Below are 11,609 nucleotides of genomic sequence, written 5' to 3'. Positions count from 1 at the left end.
GTTGCCTTTAATGCAAACTCAAGAGCAATTGTTGAATATCATCCACTATATTCCCTAGCAATGACTGGTTCTCCTCTAGAGATGAGATGGCACGTATGACATTAGCATTGTTCCCTTCAATTACAAGTTTTGAAAATCTAAGCATTCATCGCAAATTCAATCGTTTTAAAACGTAGATTATTAAAAATTAAAAAACCTAACAAAAAATATAAAGAATAAACTGAGAGTGTGTTTGTTTATATAAAATCTCCAACCTTTTACAAATACAGGATATGTGTGGATTAAGGTAAGGCTAGCTTAAGGTAGCTGATAGATAAGATAATCACAAACCCAATACCAAAAGAAAAGAAAAGAGCAGCTGCTGTGTATCAATCTACCCATCTATCTCCCCAACTGTAAATTTTTATAAATAAAGACAGACGGGTCCCGCCTAAGACTCTATGAGTGCACGTGTCGCCACCCACCCTTTGACTTCTGTCTCTCTCTCTTTTTATTACCATTGTCAGTTTGGTTGTCTCATTATCCATTGGCATCACCCTCACGTTACTTCTATTTCCTAATCCCAAATAAAAACTTGAAACCGGTTTTTGCCGGTCCAACGTACAGTATTCTCGGTTACCATCCTCTTCCCACTAATAAATATAATAATATTCACATTGGCTCTCACTTGGTTGAGACTTTAGAGCCTCCTCCACTACCCCCTCCTTTTCCTTCTCTCTTTCCCAACTGCTTTTTTCTGCTCCTACAAAGAATCTCTCTCCTTCTCTCTGCCCGTTTTTATAGATAGATAAAGAAACAGAAGCAAAGCATCTTTATTTCTTTCATTCAGACCCGTAAACGTGTTGAATTCAGAGCCACCATTTGCCTTACTAAGTTTTTTTTTTCCTTCCCTTAACTCATTTTTCTTATATTCATTTTCACACCCAGCAAATTAAACACATCAGTTTATGTATATTCTGCTTTGTTTTATTCCTCAACTAAAATGACCAAAACCTTTGATCCCACCTCAGAAATCTTGCTTCTTGAAATGGGTTTTCTTGCCACTTGATTCTACCTACTTTTACCTTCTCTCTTTTTTATCTCAATATGGGTATCAAAGATTTGTGCTTGATGATGATTGTTCTTGGCTTTTACTTCCAATCCCAGCTTCTGAGTGCTCAGAACCTTACATGCCACCCAAATGATCGCAGCGCCTTGGTAGATTTCATGAAAGGTTTGAATTCAGTAATTGAAGGGTGGGACACCACCAATTCTTCTTCTGATTGCTGTACTTGGCCAGGCATCAATTGCAGCTCTCCAATCTCCCTCGGTTCGAACACTTCTTCTGGCAATTACAAAAGAGTAGTCGTGTTGAACCTTTCCAAGAAAAGAATACGTGGCAAACTTTCTGAATCATTAGGCAACTTGGATCAGCTCAGAACACTCAATCTTTCCCACAATTGGCTCCAAGACTCGCTTCCTCAATCACTGTTCAGTTTGCAAAACTTAGAGTTCTTAGACTTGAGCTCTAATGACTTTTCAGGTTCAATTCCGGAAGCCATTAATTTGACTTCAATCGACACCATTGACATGTCCCAGAACTTCTTGAATGGTTCTATTCCTGATGGTATTTGTACAAACTCAAAGAGAATTCTGATTCTGAACCTTGCTGTAAACTACTTGTCTGGTGATCTTTCAGCACTTGGCAATTGTAGCTCCTTGCACCACCTTTGTCTGGGCGCCAATGAATTCACAGGTGGTTTGCCTGATAATATATTCCAGCTACATAGTTTGGAGCGTTTGTGTCTTCAAGATAACAACTTTTCCGGGTCACTGAGGGAAGAAATCGGTAAACTTCAAAACCTTTCTCGTTTGGATTTATCAGCTAATGGGTTTTCAGGAAGTATCCCAGATGTTTTTTATAGCTTTAGATATTTGAAGTATTTTATAGCCCATTCAAATTACTTCACTGGTCAAATACCAAAGTCCTTGTCCAATTCACCCTCTCTCTTTTTGCTTAATTTGAGAAACAATTCATTGGATGGTAAAATTGAGCTTAATTGTTCAACAATGCTTAGTCTGAACTCTCTTGATTTAGGTTCTAATCGGTTTTCCGGGCCTGTGCCTGATAATCTTCCCAATTGTCATAAATTGGAAAACATAAATATTGCTCGGAACAACTTGGGTGGCCAAATCCCAGAAACCTTCGAAAAGTTTCACAATCTCTCGTATCTGTCACTATCAAATTCCAGTATCTCTAATCTTACTTCTGCCCTTAAAATCCTACAGCGATGCCAGAAGCTAACAACTTTGGTCCTTACCCTCAACTTCCATGGTGAGGAATTGCCCGCTGACTCTTCCCTGCATTTTAAAAGCCTTACAGTTCTCGTTGTTGCAAATTGTAGACTTACTGGTGCAATACCACAATGGTTGAGCCGTTCTAACAAATTGCAGTTATTGGATTTATCGTGGAACCGTTTGAATGGAGCTATTCCGGAGTGGTTTGGCTTCTTTACGAGTCTCTTTTACCTGGACCTATCAAACAATTCATTTACAGGGGAGATCCCGAAAAGCTTAACTGGTTTAGTAAGCCTCATCTCCAGGAATATCTCATTGGGGGAACCTTCCCCTGATTTCCCTTTTTTCTTGAAAAAGAATGTGAGTGCAAGAGGATTGCAGTATAACCAAGTTTGGAGCTTCCCACCAACACTGGAACTAAGCCACAACAATCTCACTGGGAAAATCTGGCCAGAGTTTGGGAACTTGAAAAAGCTCCATGCTTTGGGTTTGCAGTTTAACAGTTTATCAGGACAGATTCCAAGCGATTTATCTGGGATGACAAGCTTAGAGGCTCTGGATTTGTCTCATAACAATCTTATAGGGACGATACCACCTTCATTACAAAGTCTCACCTTCTTGTCCAAGTTTAATGTTGCATACAATCATCTAAGTGGGGACATACCTTTAGGAGGTCAGTTTCGGACATTCTCAAATTCAAGCTTCGAAGGTAATAATCTTTGTGACGCCTTTTGTCAACAATTAAGGGATCTTCCTCATCCTCCTCCATCACGCAAAAAATCAGGAAGAAGTGTAGGCACTATCATTGGAATGAGTATTGGGATTGCATTTGGAACAGCTTTTCTTCTTGTCATCATGCTCATGATCGTGATGCGGGCATATAGCCGAAGAGAGGTTGATCCCGAGAAAGAGGAGGCTGTCACTGATGGTAAAGATTTGGAAGAACTTGGGTCAAAATCAGTGGTTTTGTTCCGAAACAAAGAAAGCAGTAAAGAGCTGTCCGTTGATGACCTTATGAATTCTACCAACAATTTTGACCAAGCAAATATCATTGGCTGTGGGGGTTTTGGTCTGGTTTACAGAGCCACCCTCCCTGATGGTAAGAAGGTTGCAATCAAACGTCTCTCTGGTGACTGTGGTCAGATGGAAAGAGAATTCCGTGCAGAAGTGGAAGCCCTCTCAAGAGCTCAGCATCCAAATCTTGTCCATCTTCAAGGGTATTGCATGTATAAGAATGACAGGCTCCTAATATATTCTTACATGGAAAACAGTAGCTTGGATTATTGGTTGCATGAAAAACTTGATGGCCCATCCTCCTTAGATTGGGATACTAGGCTCCAAATTGCTCAAGGAGCAGCAAGGGGGCTTGCTTATTTGCACCAATCATGCGAGCCCCATATCCTCCACAGAGATATTAAGTCAAGTAACATTCTTTTAAATGAGAATTTTGAAGCCCACTTAGCTGATTTTGGCCTTGCAAGGCTTATACTCAGTCCCTATGATACCCATGTGACAACTGATCTTGTAGGGACATTAGGCTACATCCCTCCTGAATATGGCCAAGCCTCTGTTGCGAGTTACAAGGGAGACGTGTATAGTTTTGGGGTGGTTCTTTTGGAACTTCTAACTGGAAAGAGGCCCATGGACATGTGCAAGCCGAAAGGATCCCGGGATTTAATTTCTTGGGTGTTTGAGATGAAGAAGGAGAATCGGGAAAGTGAGGTGTTTGATCCATTCATATATGACAAGCAGAATGATAAGGAAATGGTGCGGGTGCTCGAGATTGCATGTCTTTGCTTAAGCGAAAGCCCTAAAGTGAGGCCTTCAACTCAGCAACTAGTTTCTTGGCTGGACAACATTGATATCAACATCTAGTTTTCTTATGAAACCAAGCGACACTCTGGTTGTACAGCATGAGATATACTACCATACCTATTTTTGAAGTTCCATGTCCACCCTTATAAATTGTTGTTTTTCTATTCTAAATAGTAATCTTTTTGTAAATATTTACCCACATATTTGGGTTCTCAATACCATTTCCTTTCTGGAACACGGAGGAGAGAGGTGTCTGATTAAAGCAACAAAATATTGTAAGTCTTTTTATTCAGATGTAGTTTCTTGCTTCCAACTGTGAGAGAAAATATCGGCTTTCAAACATGCATAAATAACATTCCTGAAATTTTTCTCTGTTGTAGGTCTTAATCAATATAGGATAACAAGTTTCATTTCTGGTCTTACTCTCGCACATATATACACTTATATGCTTATCTTGATTAAATGGTGTAATATTGATAGTTCAATGCCTGTTGGAGTTATCACTTAGTTATTGTGATTGGCTAAGTCTTTTTTTTTTTTTTTTTATAGAAACTTTGTCATGAAATGTCCTAACTATAATGTGAAAATTCAAGAAGAAAAGGTTGGCTTAAGTGAAATTCTCGTGTTTGAATTTCCAATCAGGGAGAATTTGTAAAATCCGGAATATTTGGAATAATTAATTTGAGCAGCACCTTTGAGTAGTTTCTTAGGCTTCTCTATCATTCAAACATCTAGAGTGATTTTTGAGGTCTGCTTCTTATGTTTTTAGTCCAACTCTATTTCAACTTATTGATTAAGCGTGGCAATTCAGCCAATCTCTTAATCATATGATACTTGAGGTATTAGAATATTCTCCATTTGAAATGGTCTCCTTCAATCTCTCTTAGTCTTGTGCAAATGGTCTCCTTCTATCTCACTCAGCCTTGTGGGGAACTACCATTTCTATATTACAACAATGTAACACAAATTCTTATTTTACTACTAAAATAAAATTGTTTCTTCACCATTTTATTGTTATGTGAAAGTAGAAATGTTAATATCAATTATTGTGATTTGGATCTAGCAAAAGTGTATTCACATGAATAAGAAAATAAAACATACACATGAAATAATAATATTTAACGTGGTTCGGTCAATTTCATGCCTATATCCGCAGGCAATGCCAACCAAAATCCATTATCTACAATATGTCAATATGAATTATGACGCCACTAATCAACACTCACAACTCACTCAAACAACACTCACAAATTTCACAAACATAAAAACAACACTTCTCACAAGCACAAACTAACTCACAAACCTAATGCTCCAATACTCCCAATAACTCTCTCATACTCACAAAACAAACTCACTCTTAACACACAACCATGAATAATCTTTCAACCCCAAAAGATCTACCAAATTACTCTTCAAAAAATCCACTCATATTCTTCAAAGAGTATTCTCCTCTCCTCATATGAGAGGAACCTTAGTTAAAAGCTACCAAACTCTTTGCAACATTTCCTAGTTATAAGGCTCCAGTTCTATTCCTTAATGGACAAGGAATACCAATTATTTCTTCAACAAAAGAACATTTTTTCCTTCCATACCAAGAAAAATCCTTGACTTCTACACCAAGGAAAGATCTTTCATTCTTTTTTTTTAAAAGAGGGTTTCAATCTATGGCGTCCACTCCTAATGATATAGTTTTTTATCATCAGACCAAAACACTAATCAGTTTTTGATGTAGACGGGGATTGAACTCTAAATATCTTATACAACTATCAGAGATTTTACTAGTTAAGTTAACTAGAACCCACTAAGACCTTCATTCTATTCAAAGGAAATCCAAACCAAATCTAATTTGGAATTTGAGGCAATTTCTAACATTTATGGTCTTAATTTACCCCTTCTAATATATATATACACATATACATGTGTGTGTGTTTAGGGGGGGATCCGAGGATCGAGGAGTCTTAACTAAGGATTAATCTTTCCAATTCAGGTCAAGAAGGGTAAGCGAACTCTGAAAACTCTGCCTACCTGAGGAGAGTAACAAAATCAGAACAATTGATGTCCCTTAATGGCCCAAGGAAAGGAGAAGAGATGACAACGAGGACAAGGATGATGGGAGGAAGTTTCTTGAAGGATATAACTCCCACATCTACATTCAATGCCCTACACCAACTCTATCAGTTACATTAATGTAGAAATAACTCCCGAACAGTAACTTCACAACTAACAACTCCTTTTACCACCTTCAGTAGAGTTTTTATGAAACAGGTATTCTAAGAAGTCCTTTGAGACATATAGGTGGAATATTTATTATGTTCAAAGTGACTTGGTTGGCTTGAGATTCGTGCACTAGGGTTCCAAAGGTATAAAATCTTATTTTATGGTCTTCATCGTAAGAGGAGAACATTGTATACTTGAAGAAGTTTCTACGACATTGTGCGCCTCGGGTTTTGTACTAAGTTGTTTTCTATTCACCAAAGATCAAGTGCTTGTTATGAAGACATATGCACCAACAACTTCAACAATCAAAAAGAGTTGATTGTGTGAAGTCAGTCATCGATTGATGATTCATGTATATCGAAGAGATTTACTCGGAAGAGTAGTTCAATCAATTTAATTTTAATTCACTCATTTAAAATTTGCAATATAATTGTGCCCATTACACTTTAATGTGGAACTTACATAATTAGAATAATTAATCAATTTAAATAATTAGTTAATTCAAGTGGACCTAACTTAAACCCAACAAAATAGTCGTGTTCTGATATTTGAGAGAAGAAAATAGTAGTGTTCATTCACCAATTTTCTTCAACGCGCTTTAATGGTAAAATGAAAGACATTTAATTGTTGGTGTTCAATTTTGAATTCTTTGGACTTTCTTTGTGAGTTTTTCCATCTTTGAGAGTCGTAGCTTAACCCCTGCCTTGGCAGTGAGAACCACTCCATTGACAAAACGGCCATAACAATTTTTTGGTCAATGGTGTGGAATATTATTGCGGCGAGTAGAAGTAAAGAAACAGATGGAATACAGCAAAATCTTGGTCAGATAGACGGCACTATTATGTAACTTGTCTGCATATGCAGCTATTCATGAACTTTGACTACATAATTATCATATAAATAAAGTCCACTAGTTTGTCCTTTTTAACCAAATATTGATGTTTTTTTTTTATTCAACCATATATATTGATGTTGGACGGCTGAATTGTTATGGGAAATGGCGGGTCTAATCTGGCAAGTGTCTATCATTGACATCTATTACTTTTACATCACTTTCTAGAGAATTTGAGTAACTTCATTTTTGTTTTTTCCCCCTTTGAAAAAAGAATTTGAGTACCTTCACATTACCTGCATATCCGAAAATATCTTCTATTTGGATTTTTGAATAGTCTCAGGTTAGGCCTTCACATGGCATGCATCTAGTTCATAGGTTCTTCCTTTCAACTGGATCATACACGTACAACTAGAGTTGACAGGGTAATATATATGAAATGAATAATTAAATAAGTGTTAGATAAAATTATAAATTATACTCTTAAAATTTTGGAATTTTTGAACTTTATACCATAAAATTTAAAAATTTAGATTTTATCTCTTAAAATTATATTATGTTTACATTTGCAACCCCTCCTACCATAGAGTTCACACAATAATATATATATATATATATATCAAAAGTTTGGGAGTTTCTAGATTTTACACCTTAAATTTTAAGAACTTGGATTATACCTCCTAAATCATTTTATGTTTTCATAGCAGCCCCTCTGTTCACTATAGAGTTCACATGGCAATATATATTGAATGAATAAGATAATTATCATTTAAGATAAGTGTTAGACTAATGTGCAAACTATATCCCTAAAATTTGGAGGTCTTTAAATTTTACACAATAAAATTTAAGAATTTAGATTTTACACCCTAAACTACACCATTATATCATTTGCAAAAAGAATACATCAAGGGACTTCAACTTGAAGCAATCCAATGGACTCATACATAATAAGTGCAAAGAGAAATGGAATTAATTTTGTTCCTAGATGCAAAACTTGTAGTGATAGGAAATTCATTTGTGATATCTTCACTTGATTTCACACTAGTTACAACTTTATCATTCATATCCTTAATCAACTTAATATACTTTTAAAGGAAATAATTTCTTTTCTAAAATCAACCACATAACCTCTTTATGCATCTCATCATACACTTTCTCTAGGTTTATAAAAAACCATATGGAGATCTTCATAGGTTTCTCTACATTTTTTCGTTAAATGTCCAAGTAAGATATAACTTCCTTGGTAGATCTCATTAACATAAAAGCCAAATTTATTCTTTAATATTTTTGTTTCATGTTTTAAAGTAAGGTTAATCACATTCTCTCAAAGTTTCTTAGTGTGACTCACAAGCTTGACTCCATAGCAATTTGTATTGTTTAAAATATCTCCCTTATTGTTTATAGCCATGATAAACCCATGTCACCCAAGCACTTTCATAACTTAGATAGAGCGATGATAAATAGTAAGAAAAAAAAAAAAAAAGAGTATGTGGATCAATGTTAAATTAATTGTCCATATTCATAATTGACTACCATAACAAATTAGGTTAGTAAAAGGAAGTGTAAATTGAAAGAGGAGGTGATAATTTCCATGATAGTATTCAAAAATATAAGACCTTCAAAAGTAAAACACTAATTTTAGGGTTTAGGCGGCGCACAGGCAGTTATATAAAAAAGGTGGGGATTATAATAGATAGGCATTAGCATCAATTTAAATAGATATGGATATGGTGCTTCTACTGTAAATATCTTCTCTCATCTCTCTTATGTCTTACTCTTTCCCGACAATTTGAATACGGATTTGTACGTATTCTAAAGTCCAAAATCCAAATTAGAATTTACAGAGAATCAACCAATTTTTGCGCGTTCACGGTGTGCCTTAAAAAACAATCATACCTCATTTTGTTCAATAAAATCTGGGGAATAGAATTCAAACTATCGTCCTGCGTATATGGGTTCCACCTTCACTATTTATCAGTATTTTCAACTACGACATTGATGGCAAGGACTAAACAAACGGGTCTGACTCGAGAAATATGAGCTTCCACAACTTTTATCTCTCTCACAATGGAGCTACCATTTCAGCTTTGAAATTTGAATTGATCAATATTATATTATATTATATATATATATATATATATATATTAATTGTCATTGCAAATTACTATCGCGCACTCTTGATGCGATGGTCACTTCACAAGTATAAATACTTGTGGGGTGTGGGAGACAAAGGTCAAGGTTCAAGGTTCAAGTCTCTAGGAGAAAGCAAGTTTCACACACATATACACTTAGATTAGTGTAAAAAATTTGGATGTTCAAGGGTATATTGGTAATTTTGGAAGTGTAAGGGTATTTGGGTAATTTGAGATATTTAAGAGTATTTTGGTAATTTTGAAAATCAAGAGGGTATTCAAGTAATTTTAGAAGTATGTGGACCATATTGGGTGAGTTACTGTTTTTTTTTTTAGAGAGTTTCTACTTACGGTGTCTGCTCCTAATAACAGCTCTTTATTATCAGACTAAGACACCAATCAGTTTTTGGTGTAGGCGAGGATTGAACCTCAAATCTCTTATACAACCATCAGAGACTTTACTAATTGAGTTAACTGAAACTCACGGGTGAGTTACTAATTAAATGGATTGGGTTGATAATGAGTAATTAATTTGTATATAAATAAATCATAAATAAATAAATAGATAATTACACACCTATTCTATTTATGACCCAATCCGCCCCTCCTAATCATAAGTTGAGCAATTTGTACATGTAGCCATCACCAAAGTTTTGAATGACAAGGAGCACTGAAGCCATCAGAGACTTTATATACAACCATCAGAGATTTTACCAACTGAGTTAACTGAAACTCACGGGTGGGTTACTAATTAAATGGGTTAGGTTGATAATGAGTAATTAATTTGTATATAAATAAATCATAAATAGATAAATAGGTAATTACACACCTATTCCATTTATGACCCAATCCACCCATTTGCCCCCTCCTAATCATAAGTTGAGCAATTTGTACATGTAGCCATCACCAAAGTTTTGAATGACAGGGAGCACTGAAGCCAAAGACGGATCACATTATATCTTGATGAGTTTTATATATGTGAACACACCATTTTTTACACCTAAATTTACACTGTTTATGCATCTGATTCCTGCATTTTTATGTGGGTCTAAATTTATTTAGTATATATGTTATGTCAACTTATGCATTAATTTCTTCCTTGCTAACTTTCTAAATTAGCAAGTAATTCCCTTGTTGACTTGAAATCTTGGACCTTCCAGCGGAAAATTTTAGATCATTATAAGCACTTTATAGTGGTCATATCCTAATTAAGTGCTTGCCTGACTTTTGTAGCCAACCAGATCATGATAAAATATAAAAACCTGGAAAGGAAAAAGAAAACTGAAGAGAGAGACTCCTGAAATTCATGTGAATTCTTGGCAGAGTTTGGTAATCCTTTTTTTAATTTGTACTTTTTTATCAAATATGGATGCGTATTAAATTAGGGTGGTGTGACCTCTCCTAGTTCCATCTATTTACCCACAAACCGCAATGGCGTACAACATTGGTTTGCCATAATTAAGAACAAGACCCTATGTATGTAAAAGTAAAAGTATCATGCATCAACACCCACAAGAGAGCTTTACAAGTTACAACTACCGTCAACCTTGGTATATATCAAACCTTTATCAGGGACTTGATTTTAGTGATTTAATGTTCAGTATGGCCTACACGTAAACAAAATGGTGTCAATTGTCACATGGTGCGCATCAAATAAAAGATATGATCGACAATTAAAATAACCCTCACAAGTGAAACTATCTGTTAAAGCTTGAATAGAGCGTTGATCAAATTAATGCTGCTAGTTGGAGAAACAATTAATGCTAGAGATATTTATTTTGGGGGAAAAAAAACTACAGTAGAAGAAGAGTCTTTTTTGTTTTTTTTTTTTTTTTTTTTTTTTTTCCTAGAGAAAGTTTCAACCGTTCGCTCCAAGACATCAATTGGCTTTAGGTATAGGCAAAAATTAAACCCTAAATCTCTTATTCAATCATCAAAAACTTTACCAGAATATGAGCTCTGCCCTTCAACAAGTATAAAAAATGACAAAATTTAGCTACAATATTGGTTGTAGTCTTAGATTACAACCTTACTCAATATTTTTTTATTGAAGATGAATTTTGACAAATCCACCATTAAATTACATTTTCTTCTTATATCCTCCATGCTTACAAAATTTCTAGAAAATTAATGACTAATTGCTATGTTATCAATAAATTATTTAAATTGCAATTTTTTTTAGTTTGAAATTATGCATAAAATATAAACTTATAGATCATATAGTAAATTAATAATATCCAATTGATATAAAATTTGACTTGGGTATTTAGAGTGCAAAGAACATGTAATTCAATGATTAGATTTTCAAAATATGTAGTAATGTATATTTTACTAAG

At 35.0% G+C, this 11,609-nt stretch overlaps 1 protein-coding gene across 1 annotated transcript; it reads left to right on the top strand.

The window, feature by feature from the left end:
* Positions 1-378: 378 nt before the first annotated feature.
* LOC142629338 (phytosulfokine receptor 1) lies at positions 379-4,464 on the top strand. The gene has a single exon (XM_075803302.1). It carries the CDS (start codon positions 1,087-1,089, stop codon positions 4,150-4,152), a length of 3,066 nt encoding a protein of 1,021 aa, XP_075659417.1. The 5' UTR covers positions 379-1,086; the 3' UTR covers positions 4,153-4,464.
* The last annotated feature ends 7,145 nt before the right edge of the window (positions 4,465-11,609 follow it).

The sequence above is a fragment of the Castanea sativa genome, chromosome 3 (assembly GCF_040712315.1).
Source record: "Castanea sativa cultivar Marrone di Chiusa Pesio chromosome 3, ASM4071231v1".
Lineage (NCBI taxonomy): Eukaryota > Viridiplantae > Streptophyta > Magnoliopsida > Fagales > Fagaceae > Castanea > Castanea sativa.
This window is presented reverse-complemented; position numbering and strand designations above follow the sequence as displayed.